A 23773-nucleotide genomic window follows, 5' to 3' on the forward strand; every position below is an offset into this window, starting at 1 on the left:
AATTTTCTTGCTGTAAAAATGCAATCCATTTTTACTAGTTTGTCTTAGATTATTTCCACTAGTAGTATTTATCATGGAATGCCTTACTTTCAGGCTGTCTATAAAATCTTGTTGCATGAATTTTGAGATTGAAAGTAGCCACACGATTGTGCAAGTGCAAGTTGAGGAACCAGATTACTTGAAAGGCTTTTTCATATTTTCATCAAAAGACTTTCAGTAGCAAGCTGGCATTGTCAGTTACGAGATGTTCTTTAGACAGACTTCCTGCAGAGATAGAGGTTCATTATATCAGACTAAATCTGCTCTTACATTTTATAATTAATAACAGATGCTGGTATTGGTAATGATATAGTGCATAATTATATGCATAGTTGACTTACAAAAGTGGATCACTTAGTAGCTTTATGGCACAAGTACAATTAAATCCATCATTAAAAATAGGACTTAGTTCCACTTTGCCCTGGAGAACATATGTTTCCTAATTGAAGAGTGCCCACACACCATGCACCTGGAAGATGAGGGGTCTAACAGGGTCCCCAAGAGAGGGACAGCAGACACCATGCACCTGGAAGATGAGGGGTCTAACAGGGAGGAACAAGAGAGGGACAGCAGAAGGTATTTACTTTGCTTGTTCCGAAGTAGCAAATACTAAGGGGAGATATTTTAGATGTCTTCAAATATTTCAAAGTTCCTCATTCAGAACAGGAACTAGACTTACTCATTGTTGCTCCAAGGGCCAGACATTACAGGAAGGAAATTTTGAATCAATACAAGGAAGACCTTGCTCATCAAAATCCGTCCAATTGTGACACAGGTTCTCTTGTAAAATAATGAGTGTCTCATCACTAAAAATATGAAAGTCAAGGTCAGATAACCATGTCATTGGCGGGTAGGATGGGTTTTTAAATTAAGAGTGGATCTGGACTAGATGAACTCCAAGGTCCCTTCTATCTTTCATATTCTGTAAGCTCAGAGATAAGAACTGGCTTTCTTCCTGCAATCTTTCTTCAGTAGTCTGAAATCAAGGAAATAAATCATTCGCAACCATCTGGTGGCCTGCATGGTCCCTGACCCAATAATATTTTATGACACACTTGAAACCTGTGAAAAATGACAGAGCAAAAATATAGCGACAATTGCACATTTTAGAAACCTTCCCATCAGAGGTACTGTCGGATGTGGTACACATGTTCTCCAGTGCCTGTAATGAACTACACACTTGGATAAAGCATAGATGTAAGAATCACAGATGAAAGTATTGCTGATCATCAGTTTGGTTCCATCACATTTATTAAGTCAAAATGTGATGTGAGTGCCTCCTGGGCTCTGGGTGCTTTCGTTAATGCTGAGCATATAGCAGAGAATGTTGCCGGCAAAAATCTCTCCTGTATAACTTATATTCTAGTTAGGACTATAGACATTTAGCAAGATAAAAGCCGCAATAAAGAATAATTCCAGGAAGTGGTAAAAGCATTTTGAAGACTCTAAATAGGGTCGTGTGCTGGAGAATGGCTTTATTGGCGAGGGAGCTACTTAGGATGGTTAGGAGTGGTTAGGAACGCACTCTTTGAGGAAGTGACATTTGAACTGAGAGCGATTGATGGGAAGGATGCAGCCATGCAAAGATCCGCTGAAGACTTTTTTTTTTTTACCCTAAGAAACTATAAGTCCACAACCCACCCAGGGCTAGTCGAGACCAGTGATTACTGACTGCTTACTACCTAGTTCTTTGGGATTGTTTGTGTAACGACACTCTCGAAATACTAGGTGCGTGACCTGACCTCAGCAAAACATCAGACTCCAAGTTGAAGTTGGTAGAATACAGGACTGGGATGCGTCTCTTTCTTCTCTCACTTACTGAGTTTTCTACCATATCGTTACTAAAGTTCTCTGTTTAGACCTGATCTGGAGAAACAAAACAAAACAAAACAACAAAACAGAGAGACAGAAAAATAAAGAAAGGCTAGCAGAGAAAAAGGCTTTGCAGAGAGGGACTCCCAGTCTCTTGCCCGTGGACCTATGCTCTTGTGGGACGGGCTTCAAGGGAAAGGTGATATTGCTGAAATTGTTTTCAATATTTTATATGCGTTTTTTCCCGTGACTAGCGTCCATAGCTTTCATCAGCTTTTCTGGGGGTTTCATACCTAAAAGTGTGAAGAACCACAGTTGTAGAGATAGTTGAGTGTTTGCTACCCCAGGTATGAAATGAAGCATAAACATCTCCTCAGAGGGACTGAAATGCCATTTTCCTCCTCTGTATGCCACTTCAAGGAAAGTACATGGAAGTAAACAGGTGCACGACAGGCCCTACTTCAAATAGACCAAGTCAAAATGTAAAACAAAGAGGAACAGAGAGTATAGTAAAGTGTACCCCCATAGACAAATTTCTTTGTTTTGTAGTTAGAAGAAAGACCGCTATGAAAAGATATTGACTGCTCCTTCAGAAAGGTAGTAGTCACAGCAGTTCATACGAGGGCTGGACAGAGAAACGGTTTCCACACAGCTGAGTGCCTTCGGAACACTTTCCTTTCAGACCCTTAGTCTTTATAGGTTCCATGTGGTGTTGGGTTTGAATAGCAAATAGTCTTTAGGATTCCCTTGGTGACAAGTAATTTTGCCCCAAACCGTTTCTGCCTCTTTAAAGTGGTTCTTTGTTTCTTCTCTGAGTAACAGAAAACATCTACAAACAGCGTGATAGGGAAGGGCAGGGGCTGGAAGTGAAGGGATGAGATCTCTCTGAGCCTTGGTTTACAGGAGGAGGGACCCAGATGGTGACAAGTATGTATAGGTCTGCAGTGCTCACAGGAGGTACGTGGACATATAGGGAGGCTCCCCCGCCTCATCCCAGTTAAAGGTGGGGCAGCTCACAGTGAACCATGTGGGACGGTTCATTTTTTGTGCGGGCGCGTCCAAGAGCACAAGCAGGAGGGGCAGAGGGAGAGAGAGAGAGAATCTCAGGCCAACTCCCTGCACTGAGTGCAGAGCCCCCCCCCCCCCGGGCCTCGATCTCAGGATGGCGAGATCACAATCTGAGCTGAAACCAAGAGTCAGACGCTTACCGGACTGCACCATGCAGGTGCCCCTCGGATGGTCCGTTTTAAGTTTTTGTTCTCTCTGTTGTGTGTTATCTACTATGCGAGCTGAGGGTCATGAATTCATGCTGTCCTCCCTCACAGGTTGGAGGTCTGTTCCTCCTTATCTCCTTGGTACCCTGCTGTTGTTGGCAAATGGTACTGGCTTTATAGTCTACGCCCCTTTTTTTTCCTGGGCAACATCTCAGCCCTCAACACTTTCTGTTAACACTCTTCTCCTGTTAACAGTTAGAGAGCTGAGTCAATACTATGTATCTGTTTCGACTAATAGAAACAACTTTGATTTTTATAATTTTGACACACGACATCCTAAACATAAATATTTCCTTAGCAATTCTCTGCGGTAGATGCATGACAGAAGGTTGTAGATACAAAAGAAGTTGGTGGGAGATAGGGGTATGGCTTTCTGGCAAGTTCTACATAGTGATGAGATTGATTTTTTTTTCAAAGATTTTATTTATTTATTTATTTGACAGAGGGAGAGAGGCATCAAGAGAGGGAACACAAGCAGGGGGAGTGGGAGAGGGAGATGCAGGCTTCCCGCTGTGCAGGGAGCCCGATTCGGGGCTCGATCCCCGAACAATGGGATCATGACCAGAGCTGAAGGTGACGCTTAACGACTGAGCCACCCAGGTGCCCCAAGAGATTGATTATTTTTCTTCCAGGTTACCCGGCTCTTAAATTACTAGTAGGATTCTTCTTATGACCAAGTAAATCACCACACACACACACACACACACACACACACACACACACACACACACAAATGAGGGGAGAGTGTTGAAGGGAAAGTGCAGGGCAGGACTCAAGAGGTCACAGTTTAGGCCCCCGGCCAGGTGCTGGCCAGTTGCATTAACATAAAGTTAGGCAAGTCTGCATAGTAAGGATCTGCACATCAGTGGCTAGCATAAGAGATAGGAATTAGATGAACCTAAATTGGGCACAAGAAGGAGCCAGACACAAGGTAGGCAAATTACCATTGCGTTTATGTTTGACATGCGCAATGTGGGAACTTAGAGGGGCTTGTCATTCGTTGAGATGAACCGGGGTAGACACACGCAGTAAATATTTGGGTGGCATGGGGCCGAAAAGGGCACTGCAAGCAAAAGGTCCGTGGTGCAAAGTTGGAGCTGGAAGCTCAGCGGAGCAGGGGGCGCGAGGAGGGCCTCCTGGCAGGGCTGGACAGGGCTGGACGGGGCTGGACAGGGCAGGCACTGCGTTAGGAAGAGCCTGACTATCCTGCTACCGCATGCATTTTATGCTAACGTCTGTGAGTAGTTCTCCAAACAGAAAGGCAAGCACGTTCACAAATTTGAGGCATGATTATGAAAGGAAGGCTTAGCACTGAGTAGTCGTGGGATTCTGATTTATTCATAATGAAACTCCGTTCTCAGATATGCACACAGAGCCTCCTGCCCGGATAGTAATCGGTCAGCAGCTTTCAGGCTCAGTGGTTATTTAGATGGAATATCCCCAAGAAGTTCCTTTCTCGGGGTTCTTTTATATGAAGTCAAAGACACTCCCTCCTGCCTCTCGGCAGACTCCATTATCTCCTCAGCAACTGTCAGTGGGGGTCGGGTCGACTCTGACTCGGGGTGATGTCTGTTTTATCACCCAGAGCCCTGCAGGACCAGTTTGTGCTTGGTAGGGGGAAAATACCTTTCATCTTCGGGCTTTGCTTGATCTAATCGGGCTCCAAACGTTCTGCCAGTTTTGCTGCAGGTATACAAGTGTATTCTTTTCTTTCCCTCTCTTTCTGACATCGCTCCATTGTAGGTTTCCTGTTACCTATTCACGGTTCCACATCTCTTCTCGTCCTCTGTTAAGGAAGACTTGCAAATGTTGCCTTTAGAGTTTTTACACAGAAGAAAGCCATTACAATATTTTGGCCCGAAAGAAGCCCTGCACGAAGTAACAGTTTCAGGTGTGTGCTTCAAAATCGTTATGTGGGCATTGCGAAGCAGAGCGCAGGTGAAGGCTGGGTCTCCAGGCAGGGAGCAGGGGTGGGAAACTGCTGCAGGTGAGCCATGTGAGCCATCAGACGACACTCCGTAGACCTCATTCAGTTAGACAGGTGGATTTTGTGTGGACTGCACAGGGAAAGCACTCGTTCCAAACGCAGTGACTTGAATAAGGTGGGAGTCTATTTTTCTCTCATGAAGAGGTAGAGGGGCCAGGCTGCCGGGCACCTGTGCTGCATGGGTTCCTCCAGGGACCCAGGATAGTGAGACAGCTTCGTCTTTTTTTAATAGTCTTCCAAACTTGCCCCTGTTTTGCTCCAGTTCCAGTCAGTGGGAAGAAGAAGGGCATAGGAAGAACACCCAACGTGTTCAGCGCTACATTCATCACCTCTGCTCCCATTCCATCAGCAAGGGCTCACTTGGCCCTGCTTAGCTGCAAGGGAGGCTGGGAAGTGTGGTCTCTGGCTGGGAGGCTGTGTTCCCACAGACAACACTGATTACTGTGCAGAAGTGGAGAACAGACTGGAGCAGGTGGGGGGACTAGCAGTTTACAGGTATTGTCAGTGTAGATGAGGCAATGAATGCATGGGGGGAGACGAGGTCACACAAAGAGATGGTGTGATGTCTGCGGCAGAGGACAAAGTCAGGGGACAGCGCCACGGAAGGACAGAGGGGAGACCCACCTATTGGAGACAGAGGAGAAATGGAAAGCAGTGTCCTAGAAGTCAAGGAAGGAGAGGTCTTTAGGAATGAGTTTCCTTAGTGAGGAAGCATGGTTCAGAGGTTAAGACTAGGCTCCAAAGCCAGACTGTGGAGGTTAAATCTTCGCCCTGCCCCTTACTAGCTGTGTGACCTTGGTCAAGGTTTTCACGTCTCTGTTTCATTTTTCTCAGCTGCAAAATGCGTATAACCAAATTACCCCTGTCAGCCTCCTTTGGAAAGTGAGTTAACATCTGTAAAGCCCTTAGAACAGGGCCTGTTTACAGTAAATCCCAGGAGTGGAGGGGAGTCATAGCTGAGAAGTAAAGTAAATTAGGGACTGGAAAGTACACCTTGGATTTTTCAAATAAGATACACGTTGGTACAGCTCTGTAAACATGCATGACCTTATTGAAGTCCTAAACTATTTCTACTAAGGCACAGTATTATTATCTCCATTTTACAGGTAAGAAAAGTGAGGCACAAAGAGGCTAAGTGATCTAACCCCGTGTAATAGCTTGTCAATGACTGAGTTCAGACCTATTTGATTCCAAAGCCCATATTTTTAGACACAAAGATTTTGAGATGTGGAATAACACGGTGAGGAACAAGCTGAGTGTTTGCAGCTTCTTTTTCACTTGTGAACCTCAATGTCTTTATTTGTGTAATGAGATAATAAGAGTACCTACCTCATTCTAGTAGTACAAAGATACATCGGGCTTCTTAATGAGAAACACTTAGCAAACCACTTGGCACATAATCAACATTAATCTTCAATGTATGGTGGTAGCTGATGACAGTAATGACAATAATTGTGATATATTAATGTATTTATTAAAGTAAATAGAACAATTAACGATCTATGATTAGATTTTTAACCAGCCAAATTGCACCCAGTTTTGCAAGTCAATACAGGAAAAGTATGCATTTTCTGGTTATATACGTTTGTGCTGGCTGAAAGTAGATTTTTAGGTCAAGGTTTGGGAACTTCACGTGGTTTCCCACTTCGCTTGTTTTAACACCTTCCTGCTTCTTACAGATGAAATTTAGGTGGCCAAAGGGCCCAATGAGAGACAGTTTGAAGGAGCAGCTTGTAAACTTGCTTCTGCTCCCTGGGTCTGGGAGCACCCACTGCTGGAGCTCGCCTCACACACCAGAGCAGCACTGCCTGCGTTTTCTGACTCTAGAGTCTCTTTACAACCACATCTTTTTGTAAAAATGAAAGATGTTCCGTAGATGCAGTCTTTTAAATTGGTGATTCTGTCTCTCCGATGGGGATATTGTGAGAATTAAACAAGATATAAGGGACTGTCATTAGGAAATAGGAAGACTTGGGGCACCTGGGTGGCTTATCAGTTAAGTGTCTGCCTTCGGCTCAGGTCATGATCTCAGGGTCCTGGGGTCGAGCCCGTCATCTGCTTCTCGCTCTCTCTTTGCCCCTCCCCACTGCTCTTGGTCTCTCTCTGCTGTCTCTTTCTCTCAAAAATGAATGAATGAATGAATGAATGAATGAATAAATAAATATAAAATCTTTTAAAAAAGAAATAGGAAGACTTTTTCTACTGAATTTCCTATGCATGGGTTTGGTTAGCCTTAGTCTTAAGAGAACAGAAAGTCCTATAGTGAATTTTATTACTTGCTATTTAATGTTTTTTTAAAAGAAACATTTCTTTCCCGGCAGCATTTATGATTATCAGTGGAGAACATTTGATGCAACCTGTATAAAGCTCATGGACCCATTAACTGCATTCAGGTTTTTTTATTTTAGAAGAAATAAGGCTGAAGATGATATATCTGTACCTGATAATTAACACAGTCATTTCAAACTTGAGAGTCATGTTTATTACCAAACATCCATTAGAAAAATATGAATACTGGCGTGTATTGGCACCTAGGTTTTATTTATACTTTATCTTCATAAGCTGATTAGAAGTCTGCCTAATTTTTTTATGTGGTCTGTGAATATTGAATACTGAAAAGCCGACGGGTTCTTCCAATGTTAGAAAATCATTTTGGAGATAGATCAGAGCATAAGTTCAAGTATATCATTTCCTCAAGTGAAATGAGGAAGCCTGACATGCCTTCCAATAGATTCTAGGAAATGTAGGGATTAGTGATTTTTTTCTCTGATAAAAAAGTAGTTATTATTTACAGTTAATAGTTGACCAGAATTTTAATATTTCAGTGAGTAAACTAGGTTAGCCATTATGCTTATTCAGACCTTTGAATTTTCTGAAGTTATTAATGTAGGACTAACATAGCTTTATTTAGGAAGAAAAATATTCAAGATAAATCAACTTAGAGTACTTTATTTTGAGAAAGCAAATAAGTATAATTCAGTTCTTTCCACTTCTGCATAAAACCCCCATTGTGAAATGGAATGCAGTTTTGAACTTTAACATTTCTGTTTCCTCTTTGACTCACTCAACAGAAATGTTTGTTTATGCAACCGAGTCTCTATGAATAGTACAATAGGGTAGATAGAGACACATCTGTATTTTTTTCTCTAGACCTGGTGTCTTGTTTTTCAACAAAAGTTTCCAAGTTTCACTGGAAAGTGTAAACCTCATGCATGATTATCTGACTGTCTGAAAATAAGCTCCCAACTTGTGTTCAGATTGAATTCCTTCAATGAGGATGCTGTGGAATGAACCCTCAGCCCGGGAGCTGTTTCTGTGAAGAGTTGAGAGTGGCTGAGGAGGACAGGGCTTCTATACAGTGCTTACACAGGAATCTGGGAAAATAGTACCCTCAAGAAGAGGAATGTTCTGTTGGAAACTTAATCCCTAACTTTAAGTAATGGTGTAAATGATTCACCGATATTCGGCATGATGCTTGATATGTTACAAGTTGCTACAATGCCTTCTGGGTCAGCATCAAAAAATATTAAATTATGTGCAGTATAGAAAGATTTGTATTTAATGAATTCATTTTTTTTTAAGATTTTATTTATCTATTTGAGAGAGAGAAAGCGGGAGTGAGAGAGAGCGGGAGCAGGGGGAGGGGCAAAGGGAGAGGGAGAAGCAGGCTCCCCACTGCGCAGGGCTCCATCCCAGGACCCTGGGCTCATGACCCGAGCCTAAGGTAGGTAGCCAGCCACTAACTGACTGAGCCACCCAGGCGCCCCTGTATTTAATGAATTCTAATGACAAACCGAAGTCCTAAAACTCTGTCTTGTTTGAGGGGTTATCTATGTACTTTGTAAACGAAATGAGGTAGTGATAGGGCTGACATATTGTTATAAAAAACAAAGATTCTAAGATCTTTGCTTTGAATAAACAACCCTTGCCCATCTCAACGCAGAGATAAACTTTAGGGATCATTCCCGAGATCCGGAAGGAGGCCAGGTCCTGACTATGTGTCACAGGCTACAACCGCATGTCCACACTTCCAGGGAACCTGAAAAGCTTTTTGGCCGGAATCCAAACCTTCAGAACAGCCCTGGTTGTCTTAATATTTTACTGCATTTTCTAGTTTTTTAAAGTTAAAAATCAGTGTTATTTTCAGAGAAACATTGACCAAATCAGCACAATCCAGAAAGAGCTCAGTAGGCTGATGCAGTGTATATATTTAGAAAAGTTGAGGGAATTAGGAATATTTAGTTAGGAGAAGAGAATAGTTCATGGTTTCAGATACGCTCTCCGCCTTATGGAAAAGAGATCACCTGAAAGCAGAACCCGGACCAACACATCTTATTAAGAAGACAGGTTCCAATAAGGAAAAGTTGAAGAATTCGTGTTTTCAAGTGTGGACAGGATTGTCTAGTGAGGCAGGGAAATCCTTTCATTAGAAGTGCATTTTCCTTGAAGGCTCTTCTTGTGTGTTTATGAGCCATCCTTTCTTGTTTCTTTGCACATCTTGTAACTTTTGTTATTGTTGTTGAGAACCAGACATTTTAAATAATACAGTGTGGCAGCCCTGGAAATCAGATTCTCCTCCCTCCCCAAAGTTTGCTGTGGTTATTGCTTGCTTGTTCCTCAATAACTTTCCCAAACGGATTCTGTAAACTCTGTGTTCTTTGTCACGTGTGGCCACTGAAGTCTGCTCAGTTAACTTAGGGGTCAGTTAATGAATGAACAGAGATTTCCTTAAGGTGCCTGGAACCAGTAAGCCTCGCAGTCTCTGTCAAGGGGGCACAGAGCCTCACAGTCACCCAGAGGTAAGCGCTTAGTGCCTTCCTGGGTCTTTCCCTAGCATGTACCCAGCCCTGGGCAGACCCCACAAGTATCCCAGAGCTCTGCCAAGGCCCCTGTGGACTTCTCATTCCCCCAGATTTTCTTTTTAAGCTTTTTGACTAGCTCATTGTGTGCAATTATTATGCACTGCCTCAGGCAATCTCAGTGTTCCTCTGGTTGCTTTTGACAAACGCCCTCAGGGAAAAGGCTGTTGGGCTGGTGGAGGTCCAACTCAGGTTCAAAGAAAAACAGCCTTGCAAATGAGGTCTTCCTCGAGAGAGGACAAATAATGAAGATTCTCTGAGAATGGGGCTTTGAAGGAGCTCCAATCCTATTCTGTTGCATCTGGCTTCCAGGCCACTGGTTTTCACCGTAATTATGGGCTGCATGGGATTTTCTAGGCTACAGCAGAGCTGGGGAGAGGGGATGGGAGAGGGGTAATTAAAATGTGACAGAGAGTGCTGTTCTGACGGAGACTTAGGTACTTTTCTGGATTCATGCTCCTCAGATTGCTACAAGCTTTGGTTATTAGAGGTCCTGTCTCTGCCAGTTTTGCTGATGTCCTGGAAGTGCTTTTTAGCCTTATTTTTAAAGGTTAAAAAGTTGAACTCATTAATTTCCAAAGTCCCCTCCCACTCTAGAACAGTCAGTGAGTATATCCCATCCCCCAAACCATCCTGGATGGTATAATTTACTATACCTTTCTTTATAAATGTGGTTGTTTAAAATATAATTAGAACTGACTTTCCCCAAAGCCAAAATACGAAACACTATAGACTGTAGTTTAGTTATCAGTCTCTGCTTGAATTTACTCACAGATTTGAAAAAGAAACATTACCTTTCCTGTATGTTTTTAAGTTAGAATGAATTAGTCAAAAGGGGTAGGAGATCTATGCCAATAAGAAGAATTATATATCATGAATACACTGCCTCATTCATAATATGGTATCACAAAAGAAGAAGAAGAACTGTCTAGGTAAAATTTAAGTAGCAGTGACTACTGAAAAGGTAAAAATCAAATGATAATTGACTTAAAGCATTTCACAGGATTGAAACATCACTATTTGTATTTCTTGAATGGTTTACATTTAATTCGGAAGTTCATTTTATTATTGCCAGATTATTGATATGTCCATTCTAACTGATCATTTATTTACTTATTAAACATCCATTTTTATTCTTAGTACTGAGAATATGGGTAAGGAATTAACTAAACATAATCTACAGCCATTTTACATCAATTTCTTTTTTCTAAAGATGGATGTGGTGATCTGGTACCGGCAATGAGGTGAAATAATGTATCCATATAGATTAATTTTCCAAATGTTTGGAGCTAAACCTTTTAAATTTCACTATCTTGAATGTGACCCTTTCCAAACTATACTAAATACCTCTCTGCTTCGTGAGAAGGCTAGTGATCAATGTCTCATAGCAAATAATCCTTTTAGATCGTTACTTCACTATCCTGAAGCACACATCAGCCACCGTGGCTCTTATGAGCAAGGGCTGTCGCGTCAATGCCCAGTGGCCAGCACATCAGATCAGAACTGACACCCATTGGACTCTTACCATGTACTAGACCCCACTTTAAGTATTAAGTGTGCTTATTCATTTAATTTTCCCAATATCCCAGGTAGGTAGGCACTATTATTATCTTTTTCAGATGGGAAAACTGAAGCACAGAGAGAGTAACTTGCCCAAAGTCACATAGCTTATAAGTAGGAGAGCAGGGATTTAAAATTCAGAATTCTGGCTCTGTGGTTTAACTATTATTCTATCCTGTGTCATGCAAGGATGCTTGTTAGAATTACACATAAACATAAGAGTTGGCTCTGATGGACTAGCTGAATGAAACTCTTTGAAAAGGATCTGAACTTCGGTGAATTTTCCTTGTGACACACAAAATATGTGTGTGCGTGTATGTGTATGCACGCATGTACGTGCATATTTGTGTGTGTACTAAAAAAGCCAGATGGCCAGAGAAGTGATTTTATTAAACCAGTGTTAATTAGTATTACATTTTAAATATTTTAATTTTGCTTTTGGTGAAATCAATGACATTTTGCTAATCTTTTGCTGTTAATTAGCATTACGTGGTTGACCAGAAAAAGCTCTTAAATGTATCTATGATTAGTTTTACATGATTTTTGTTTCTTGAGAATAATGACTTACTGGAGTAAAGTTACTGATCAGTATCTTTGAAAATCTAAGAATTATGTATTATTCATTATTCATTCTTCTCCTCCAATATAACACACATATTAACAAGTGATTCGGTAGTCTTGCTTTCCTTGATTTAGTTGAGTTCTTTGTGGAATCTGGAGAAGAAAACAAGGAAGCAATTTCCTAAGTAATTATCGATTTCCTTTTATTCAAGTAGCTGCCTCAATAGGGTAAGCAGACCGAGTCACTGTTACCAAAAACTCAGAAGAAAAGTGTTGAAAAGTCAAGTTCTTGTTGGGAGATCATTTTCCATGGGTCTCTTGCATTTCTGCATGCCCTGTGAGTGGAAGCACTGGATGCTTTTGTTTTGGACTATCTTTTCAAGGCTTTTTTTTTTTTTATTGTTAAAGATTTTATTTATTTATTTATTTGAGAGAGAGAGAACGAGGGGGAGGAAGAGCAGAGGGAGAGGGACATGCTGAACTTGGAGTCAGAGAGGGACCTTGATCTCATGACCCTGAGATCATGACCTGAGCCAAAATCAAGAGTGAGATGCTTAACTGACTGAGCCACTCAGGCGCCCCTCTTTTCAAGGGTTTTTGCACAGAAAACAGCCTTGAAGGTAGAGCTAGTGTCTCCCTCCAGAGGAAAGGATGGGTTTATTTACTGTCCAGTATAATAAGATAATGTCTTTCTCCAAAGCAAAGACAAGTATGTTTACTGTCCATTATGAAAGATTAGGGTTCCCTAAACTTGAGGTTTCTCTTCCATAATGCAACCCACTGTATCTGCAGGCATGATCCGCTGTCTCCGTGTTGCCCTTGGATCTCAAGGAGCTGGCTCGTACTCTGGCCATTGCTGTTGCTATGAGTAATAAAGTCTGGTCTCTGTCTTCTGCCAGAAGTCCATGCAACTGTGACAGGCTAATTTGTTTGCTTCCAAATAGAGTAAAATCTCAAAATCTTCTAAGTTCTTGAAATTTATTATTATAAAATTCTTTCCTAGATTTTCACCTTCATTTAGAATTAGCTTCCCTTTAGAAGAGTGAATTATCATTTCTTTGTTGTGGATTCAATGGAGACATGGAATGTTCTCCAGGCTTTGTTCACTGGAGAAGTGACTTACGACAACTGTTAGTCACATTCTCTCTCCCCCCCTTTGCCCCACTCCTCCCATGATCCTTGGTTATAGTTTTTCTTCCTTTCTTCTCCCCCCCCCCTTCTTTCAGAATTCTCTTCTATCACAGGCACTCCTTAGCTTTTTATACTTAAAACTAAACTAACAAAAACCTAACTTTTCATTCAAAGTCAGGTGTCTTTAGCATGTAGGGGAGCTAAAGATTCTTTCAAATGCTTACCTGGTGGAACTAGAACTTGACGTCATGGCAGAAACCCCCCATGTGTATTTCTTCTACAGACAGTGGGCAGAAGTGTGTGTATGTGGGGTTGGGGAAAGGGAAGAGATGGACTTCCACCCACCAGCATATTTCAGCAGTAGGCTGAGCAAACATTCCTGGTCCTTGGGGAAAAATCTCTGACCAAATGAGCTATCATCTCACAGTGAATACAAATAATAAATAAGGAAACATTATTTTTGAAAATTTGGATCAGTCTGTCTATGGCAGCTTTCTGGTTACAGCGGCAGAGATGAGCAGTTGCCGTTGAGACCATATGGCCAGCAAAGCCTAAAAGATGGACTGTCTGGCCCTTTACAAAAAAAGTTTACCAACCCCTGCTCTAGTTGTGTTTTATGCCAGTGGCTCTCAATTTCCGGTTGTGAGGAAGACAGAAGAAGGAGAAAGCTCATCAGAATCACCTGGGCAGGCTTTTCAAAAAGGGTTCACCTCCATCTGCCCTCTAGTTCCTCATGGGCGTTCCTGGCTGAGAGTCACTGTGTTCAACTTTTATGATTCAAATCGTTTGGTTCCATTAACTGATATGGATTGTTTGTTTTCATTATTTTGACCTTCTGTAACACCTCCAAAGTAATACTGTGTTATTTCTTTTCCAGGGTTGTGGGAAGAAAATGTATTCCTTCTTGAGAGGAACCAAACAACTGCAGGTGCTAAGGTTTCTGGGAATCTCCATTGGAGTGACACAAATCTTGGCCATGATTCTCACCATTACTCTGCTCTGGGCTCTCTATTATGATAGAAGGGAGCCTGGGACAGATCAAATGATGTCCCTGAAGAATGACACGACGCAGCACCTGTCATGTCACTCAGTAGAACTGTTGAAACCAAGCCTCTCGAGGATCTTTGAACACACGTCTATGGCAAACAGCTTTACTACACACTTTGAGATGGAGGAATTATAGAGAATGTCAAAGAAGGAAACCACAAATTTATTTTATTGGACTTGTGAATTTTTGAGCACACACTTATCTGTTTCAGAAATGGGTAGAAATAAAAATGTTGCCATAAAGGAATGACTAAGCATATAATTTTCTGCCCTTGAAAATAAAGAGGGAAAAGTTCCATTTTATAAGTCACCACCTGGACAAGGGTCGATGCCCTTTATAATGCAGAGGACAGATCTAATACCCACTTTATAGCCTGTATAAGATTTTTACTGAACATGATTATGCTTTGAGGCTTATGCTTTGGCATAGTCTGACCAGCATCTCTGAATCCATGCAAACACGTTCTGCTACGGTGGGTTTGGAGCCACAGTAAAGTTTGATCTCCTTCCATCAGCTTGCTAGTGTGTCACGTACCAATGAACTCGGAACACAGGACATTAGGCACTATTAATGAACTGTGTTCCTTGGTGACATATTCTTTTGAGAGTGGGTAGATTATACATAAGAAAACTCTGAAGACTGGTGACTACCTAAATGTGATTTTTTTCTGGTTACTAAAATATTCTTATTACTTACAAGAGCAAGTTTAACACATTGTCTTAAACTGATCAGGGATCTATGTGTATATAACAGTCTGTGTTGAGTCTGTATAATTCAGTAGATTTCAGTTCTTATAATGTTATGAATAACAATTGTGAGTGAAAAGGATAAATTTGTCCTGTATAGCACCATTATTTTTAACCTTTCCTGTTAATAGAGCTTTAAAATTCCATCTTGGGCTTATATTACGTACATAACTGTTAATTTAAATACTTAACCACTAATTTTGAAAAATTGCCTGTGTGATGCATAGGAATCATTATAATTCAGAACGCAGTCAGGTCTCTAGGAAGTATTAACAAGAAAGCTTACACATAATGTAGTTCATTCAGCAAAATCTTGGATGCTACCTTTCTCCCAAACTAAGGCTCTTTTTGACACTCAACACTTTTTAAAATGAGCTTAACTTTGTCTTCTCCAAACAAGAGCAATAGTCCGCAATTCTGAATATAATTCTACAGAGAATAGTGTTCCTTTTCTCCAACAAAATACCATGAAAATCATTAAAATAAGTGACAATTTAACCAGAGATAGTCTTTGCTCTATTTCACTGATTAAGATACTGTGGTGAATTACACAGATTATTAAATTTTTTACAAGAGTAAAATATATTTATTTGAAATGGGGAGAGTGCATTTTACTGTATTTTGTGTATTACTTTTATTTCTCAGAAAATGGAAAGAAAATTAAAATGTGTCAATAAATATTTTCTAGAGAGTAATAATTTGTGTCCAATTTTTATGCATTATAAAGCACTTTTACCACTCAACAGGATTAGCAAGGGGAAGAAATGACCAAGTAAAGTAACAATAATGATTTCCAAACTCTGGAACTAATCTGTAAGAGGATGTATCCTCAGTGAGAAAAGACGAAAAGATGCCCATTTACTTTTCAGATTTGTTTTTGAGCTGAATGATAAATAATGCGGCTATTTGCTATACTATAAAAATATGCACATTCATGCTAGTTTATCTTCTCAATGTTTTCACATCCCAGTCTCTTAAAGTAATTTTTAGAAGAAAATGAGTCGAGGGGCGCCTGGGTGGCTCAGTCGTTAAGCGTCTGCCTTCGGCTCAGGGTGTGAGCCCAGAGTCCTGGGATCGAGCCCCACGTCAGGCTCCTCTGCTGTGAGCCTGCTTCCTCCTCTCCCACTCCCCCTGCTTGTGTTCCCTCTCTCGCTGGCTGTCTCTCTCTCTCTGTCAAATAAATAAAATCTTTAAAAAAAAGAGAAAATGAGTCTAAAAAATGCAATATTTGAAATCAACTGCCAGATTTTATCTCTTCCATAGATTGAATTGAAAACTGAGTAAATCCTTTCCTCAATCAGAACCAAAAGCATCCCTTTTTATAATTTCCTCAACACCCACTTCCCCATAACTTCACCTAAAATTGAGACAGCCATGAGTAGTATTTGAATTATTTGGAAAATGGTCAAATTCTCCAAATGCCTGCTTCTTTTTTTTTTTTTTAGATTTTATTTACTTATTTGACAGAGAGTGAGCGAACACAAGCAGGGGGAGCGGCAGGCAGAGGGAGGGGGAGAAGCAGGCTCCCCGCTGAGCAGGGCTTGATCCCAGGACCCCGGAGATCAGGATCCCGGAGATCACGATGGGAGCTGAAGGCAGCCACCCCGGCGCCCCTTGGCGGCCTGCGTTATTTGTTGATGTGTCTCAGGCACAGAAAGAACAAACATGTATGGACCGCAGTTTAAAAAATCCTCACATTATGAATAAAAGTCAATTTCTACATTTTTAGACTTCAGACATTTTGCTCTAGCACCTGGTTCGGTACTCTAGGTCAGCCAGCATAGATTCAGGCCGCCACCTACCAGAGCCGGCACTGGCTTAACGGGAACCGACGGCCTTTCCCGCCGCGGTCGACACAGGCCTCTCGCGCGGCCTGCGCCTGGAATCATAAAACTGCAAGAGAGCGGCGCCTGGGTCACTCAGTCGGTTAGGTGGTTAGGCAACTGCCTTCGGCTCAGATCATGATCCCAGGGTCGTGGGATCGAGCCCTATGTCGGGTTCCCTGCTCAGTGGGGAGCCCGCTTCTCCCTCTGCCTGCTGCTCCTCCTGTCTGTGCTCTCTCCCTCTCTCTCTCTGTCAAATAAATAACAGATATTTTAAAAAATCATAAAATTATAAAAAATTAAACAAAACCGCAAGAGACTTTAGAAAGTGTATTGATTATGGGAGCGCTGAGGGAGTTCACTGTTTGGGTATGCTGCAAACAAAATTGCTAAGTATTTCTTTGGGAGTTTTCAAAAGCTTTCTTTCCTAAAAATCACCACATTTTTGAAGTAAAAACTTAAGATTATTTGCAGGCCAGTTAAGAGTCCGTTCAGAGTGCCCTGGAGATTCAGAAATGACCCTAGGAGACGGTGTCTGTTCTCAAGCACTGTGAAATCTGGTTGCGAGACCCTTGCGCTGGTCACAGACAAAATTCACAGGAGAAGACACAGGGAGTGGGGTCGTGGTGAGGAAGAGGAGACTGAGAAGAGGGGAAGTAAGGCATCTACACCAAAAAGGCGGCCTTCCAGCTGAGTCAGGAAGGAAGAGCAGTGTTTAGCTAACCCATGGAGAACATTCCATGACTGAAGTTAGAAAGTATATATTATTTGGGGGGCAGAGCTTGTCCTTTGATGTGGTTAGACAGAGCACAGGATGCTTGAAGAGCTACCCTGGGAAAGGAAATGGGTGAAATTTAGGTTTGGGGACTTCATTTCATAAGCTAAATGGGGAGTCATTGAAGTATTTTCAGAAGAAGTGATTTGCGTTTCAGAAACTTAACCGCGAGAAACTGACGGCAGTGAGACAGGTGCAGTTATTATGCAACCCCATGGGGCGGGCATTCTTTACCTGTGTTTATGTACTGGCCACTCTGGAATTCTAGAACACTCCAGACTCTGGAGGGGGGCTGGCTAGATTGCTGTTGCTGTGGTCCTGGAGAGAGAAGGATCCTCACCCGGACAATGGAAGTAAAAAAAAAAAATGGAATGCATGCAACAGTTTACAACAGGGTGAATCCACAAAAATTGACAGCAGATTGTGGAATGAGAAGTTAAAGACCTGAAATTTCTAGATTTTGTGGCTGGTAAATTGGCAATGGCATTAACCTAGATAGAAGACTGGAGGGGGAGCGGGTGTGTGGGACAGACTGAGTTGGACATGCCCGCAGGACATGCAGATGGAGATGTCTACAGGCAGCTGTAAATTCCAGTCTGGAGACCAGAGAGTTCGCTGTCGAGCCTGAGAATTTGTATGCATTGCTTTCTGATCTCCGGAAGCCTGACAGAAAATGGGCTGAGAACCAAATCTAATATGAGGAGAATCTTAAGCAGGACGCTCCGAGAGCTTCCTTTTGTCTGAACTCCCACTCTTGTGAACGAGTCAAGCGAGGTAAAGAGAAATGAATATACCACTGAATCTTCCGTGGCAAAAGGAGCCGCCCCTTTAAAAAAAATACTGCCAAGCGCTATGTTGCTTATCCAACCCCACTTCTTATTATCCTCCTGTGATTTACAAGCAGATTCATCTTTCCTATTAACTGAGTTCTTATTTCCTCACCTCCAAGCATCTCTTAGAAGCATGTATGGGAGGGTCTGTTACACCATCCTGAAAACTCCTTTATTCTCCCTTAGAACACGTCATTGCAATCATTCTTCATCTCGCGCGTTCATGGGTGCCTACCAGGGGCCAGGCCCCAGGGTGCTAGGGGTATTACACAGACTTTCTGGGCTCCCTACAACTTTTTTGCAATCTGTAGGCATTGTGATCCCCATTTTACAAATGAAGGAGAGGGACTCAGAGAGACTGAGGAGGTGCTTTTCACTCATAAGGGGCAATGCTCTACCTCTCCCCCCTTTTTTAAAAAAGATTTTATTTATTTATTTGACAGAGAGAGAGACAGCCGGCAAGAGAGGGAACACAAGCAGGGGGAGTGGGAGAGGAAGAAGCAGGCTTCCAGCGGAGCAGGGAGCCCCATGCGGGGCTGGATCCCAGCACTCTGGGATCACGCCCTGAGCCGAAGGCAGAGGCTTAATGACAGAGCCACCAGGCGCCCCTCTACCTCCTGCCTTTGTGACACGGGATCCCCCGCAGCCTGCGGTAAAGCTCTGCTGCTGCCTTAGGTAGAAAAGCCGAATCCTCCTCAACGTCGTCGGTCAGTATCTCCAAGGAGCCAGGCCCTTCTCTCCTGCTGCTCCGCTGTGCTAAGGCATTTCCCTGGCTCACGTGGTCCCACATGGCACACTCCACTTGCACACGCAGGCTGAAGAAAGGAGAAAGTGGAATGGGAGGAAACACGCTTCTTCCCTTTACGGTCATACCCAGAAACACACATCGGGTCCATTCACATCTCACAGCTCTAAGGGGGAGAGGGGAGAGTCTTTGTTCCAGAAACCCATGTATCCAGTTGAATCAGAAAGTTCTATGACCATAAAAGGAGGGGAAGTAGTTATAGGTGTCAGTGAACAAACTCTACCATATTCCTCAATGCTTGCAGAATAAAATCTCCCACTTGAACTTATTTTTCCAGACCTATCCCCTCGTGCTTTGCCACAAGTTAGTATATGCCAGCCACATGGGCCAACCATGGTCTACTCATTGCCTCTAACATTGTGGAATGCATCTTGGGCCCCCTTGATTTTGCTCACATCATGGTGCTCCTCTGACATACCTTCATATCCACAGGCTCACCTTGCACTCAGCCCTTTTTATTTTATTTTTTTAGAGATTTATTTATTTATTTCAGAGAGAGAGACAGAGAACACAAGCAGGGGAAGGGCAAAGGGAGAGGGGGAAAGAAAATCTTTAAGAAGAATCCCTGCTTAGCGTGGAGCCCACGTGGGGCTCCATCCCAGGAACCTAGGACCCTGAGATCATGACCTGAGCCGAAATCAAGAGTCAGGTGCTTAACCTTAACCGACTGAGTCACGCAGGCTCCCCTACACTCAGCCTTTAAATCCCAGCTCAGCGGCCACTTCCTATGTGCAGCTTCTCCTGACCGCTCCGGCCACAGCAAACCTTCCTCCTCCAAGCTCAGCATTTATTAGTTGTCGTGATATCTAGTTTGAGCCTATTTTTCATTTATATTATTATTTTCTCTTTGTATGTTTGGTCTTTCTTGAGAACAAAGATGCTATTTTTTATCCCACTCAACACTTTGCGTAGGGCTGGGTTGTGTTTCTTGGGTATCGGTGCATATCTATTCACTATGTGTATGAATTAATACATGCGTGAATTATGAGTTAGTTAAATGGATCAAAAGCTATTGTCCAAAATGATCCCAATAAGAAACTACTCTAAAGGAGTCCATCTGTTCTTGGCTGGGATAGAAGACACTGGGGTATCATGGGCTAAGTACTGATTTAGCTATAAGTGGATATAGACTGGATCTGCAGAATGCAGTCAGAGCTCAGTCATGTCTTATAAATGTCTGAGTGAACTATGAGATTGTACTTGTGGTCTAATAATATAATAGTGTCTTAGATTTATAAAATGCTTTTATGCCTAACCCCAAACCCCTTAACTTTTGAATCTACATTTGTTAAACTGGGAATGTACAGAGTAAAAGCTGAGTTCACATCACTGGAAAAAAATCTCTGTGGAGAGTTAAGGACTGTAGCAGATTACCACTAATTTTGCAATTTTCATGCAATTCTAGAAAGTAACTTTAAAAATATGTGGCATTCAAAACTTGTGTGTTGAGTGCATCAATACAGTATTTCGTTTACTCTTCTCATAGTACCAATGAGGTAATGTTAGAATAAAGAAAAGGTACTTATGGGTCAGAGATCTCAAGGAACATACCCAAAATTACACCGCAAGTGTGATTTTAACCAGGTTTGTCTAAATTCAAAGTCCATGCTCTTAACTACTTTACAAGAGAGCTACTATTTTATCAGATTTCCCAAATTATTCTCAATTTCTTGGTCATGACATGTTATTTTAATATATTGCTGAATTTTGCTAATTCCTATTTCTTTAGGAATTTTTTGTATATATTCAAACGTTATATTCATTTATTTTGTGTGTGAACTCATTTATCTTTGATATTGTATCAAAGACAAGCTAGGGTCCTATAAATATATTTATTTTCAATTTCATTTTAGTCTGAGAATTTAGAAGGTATACATCCTGTTTTTAATTCTATGAGTTAAAATTTTTTAAAAATCTGTTTATTATCAACATTAAGAATGTAAAAATAGGACTTCCATTTCCAGCCAAGAAGGAATAATAGAGGTCAAATGTATCTTTCAGCTTGAAATATACAATAACAACAGTTTGAAACAGTGATTTTTTTTAAGACACTGAATATTAGGCAATAAAGAGAGTGATCTTTAAGAAGCTGGTAAGGAAGGAAGTGAGCCCTGTGGTTTCCCCAACTTATTTCCTTGAGAGAACTTCCAGAATATGGTAAAAGTAGAGAGAATCTAAGTAGATCCTGGATTCAATATTTAGAAGAGATGAATCTCAGAATATAGGGAGACCAAGGCAGTTGAGTTTGAGAGTAATGGAGAAGAGAAATACATGGATAAAGAGCTCGACAGATACGTAAAATATTCCCTTTGAGTATTCAGAAGAGTACTGAGTAACACATTCAAAAGGATTGAAGCAAATGGTACCTAGTTCCCACAGCAGACTGGAAATAATGCTATTCTCACCAGCCAGGCTAGAAACCCCATAATTCATAGGTCAGCGCGTGGAGTACAGAAAGTCCCACGTCAGTAGTGAGGAATAACAGCCCTAGAATATATATGGCTCTACTGGCACCCAAACAAATCATAAAAGCAAGACCCTAGATTATCATACTCCTTCCATGTAATATAACTGCATGAAATACAAAAATAACCAACCCCTAACAAGGGAAAATTCACAATGTCTGATATCCAATCAAAGATTACCAGTCATGCATACAAAGCAAGAAAATATGACCATAATGAGAAAAAACATCACTTCGAATACATCCAGAACTGGCACAGATACATTAGCAGATGAAGATATTAAAAGAGTAATTATTGTGGTATTCTATGTGTTAAAAAAATTAAGTGGAGATAGGAAAGATATTTTTAAAACAATCAAATCAAACATTTAGAGATAAAAGTGACAAAGCATGACATGAAAAATAAAAAATACACTGCATATAATTAAGAGCAAATAAGCCATTGCAGAAGAAAAGATTAACAAGTTTCAAGACATAGCTATATAAAGTATATGAAAGAAACCTGAGACAGAAAAATAAATTAGAACCAGTGAAAAAGCATCACTGAGCTATGACATCAAGTGGTCTAATACACATGTAACCAGAGTCCTCAAGTGAAAGGAGCAAAAGAAAGACTAGGAGAAATAATGTTAGAAAATTTTCCAAGCTTGATTGTAAAAGGTTCAGGAACATAAAAGGACTTCAACCACAAAAACATGAAGAAAACTACACCAAGACACAGTATGATCACTTTGCTCACAACCAGTGATACATAGGAAATCTTTAAAGCAGCCAGAAGAAGAGTCCTGTCATACAGAGGAACAAGCACCAAGGTAACAGCCAACTTCCTGGAAAAAGCAATGCATGAAAGATGGCAAGGGGACCCAAAAATTGTCAAGTTAGAATTTTCTATCTGGTGAAAATATCTTTCCAATGAAGGTAATACAAAGATTGTTCAGACATACCAAAGCTGAAAAGCATTCATCACCAGAAGACTATACTACAAGAAGTGTTGAAGGATAATGGAGCGGCTACCACATGGGTATTACATAAGACTTTCTTTTTCTCATACAAGAGAAGCAAAAGAAATAAAAAAAAAAACATGTAGTCTGTCTTTATTTGAAGACCATATTATTGTCTATGTAGAAAATGCAATAGAATTTACAAAAGCACTACTAGAACTAGTAAGTGATTTTTGGTAAAAATGAATAATAGAAAGTCAATATGAAAAAATAAATTATTTTCTATACACTAGCAACTAACAATCAGAAAATGAAATTAAACAGCACAATTTACAATTACATTAAAAATACTAAACCTAAGGATGTAGCTGGGAAGAAAGATGTGCGAGACATGTGCATTGAAAATTATAAAATATGACTGAGAGAACTTAAAGGATACCTAAGTAAATGAAGATTTAGAGCATGCTCATGGAGCAGAAGGCCTAATAGTCTAAAGATGACAATTCATCCCAAATTGATCTTTGGGTTCAAATTCCAATCAAAATCCCAGCAGGTGTTTTTGTAGAAATTGGCAAGCTTATTCTAAAATATATATGAAAATGCAAAGACCTAAAGTATATTTAAAAAGTTGAAAAAGAGGAGCAAAGTTGGAGGGCTAATACTACTGGATCTCACGATCGTGTGGCACTGATGTCAAGATAGACAAACAGAGAACTGAAACAGAAGAGTCCAGAAATAAACGTTACGTATATGGGCAACAGATTTCTGACAAAGATGCAAAGGCAATTCAGTGGCAAAAGGATAGTCCCTTCAACAAATAGTACTGGACCAATTAGATATCCATAAACAAAACCAAAACAACAAAACAAAATAAAAGCCCAAAATTTGTTCCATTCATAGCACCACTAAAAAAAGGTGTGAGACCATTACATGAAGATAAAATGGTGTAATCCAAAATGAGTCACAGGCCTAAATGCAGAACTAAAACAATAATATTTCTAGAAGGAAACATAGGAAATCTTCATGACCTCAGAATAGACAAAGATTTCTTAGATATGATACCAGCACATAATCTATAAAATAACAAAATAATAAATTGAATCTTATTAAAATTAAAA

General features: G+C 40.9%; 1 protein-coding gene across 8 annotated transcripts in view; it reads left to right on the forward strand.

Annotated features, from left to right (window-relative positions):
• The window catches only part of TSPAN12 (tetraspanin 12), a 62552-nt gene extending 46837 nt beyond the window's left edge, over positions 1-15715 (forward strand). For 7 of the 8 annotated variants that reach the window (XM_045792765.2, XM_087860864.1, XM_045792767.2 and 4 more), the window contains one exon: positions 14101-15715. In XM_045792765.2, coding sequence (XP_045648721.1) covers positions 14101-14406 — 306 coding nt within the window. In that variant the 3' untranslated portion in view covers positions 14407-15715. Of the gene's footprint in view, positions 1-4868; positions 5017-14100 lie in introns of all 8 variants that reach the window. The other variant, XM_087860863.1, reaches the window with a different exon arrangement.
• The last annotated feature ends 8058 nt before the right edge of the window (positions 15716-23773 follow it).

The sequence above is a fragment of the Ursus americanus genome, chromosome 3, assembly GCF_024610735.1.
Source record: "Ursus americanus isolate L20-20 chromosome 3, mUrsAme1.1.p, whole genome shotgun sequence".
In the NCBI taxonomy this organism is placed as follows: Eukaryota; Metazoa; Chordata; class Mammalia; order Carnivora; family Ursidae; genus Ursus; species Ursus americanus.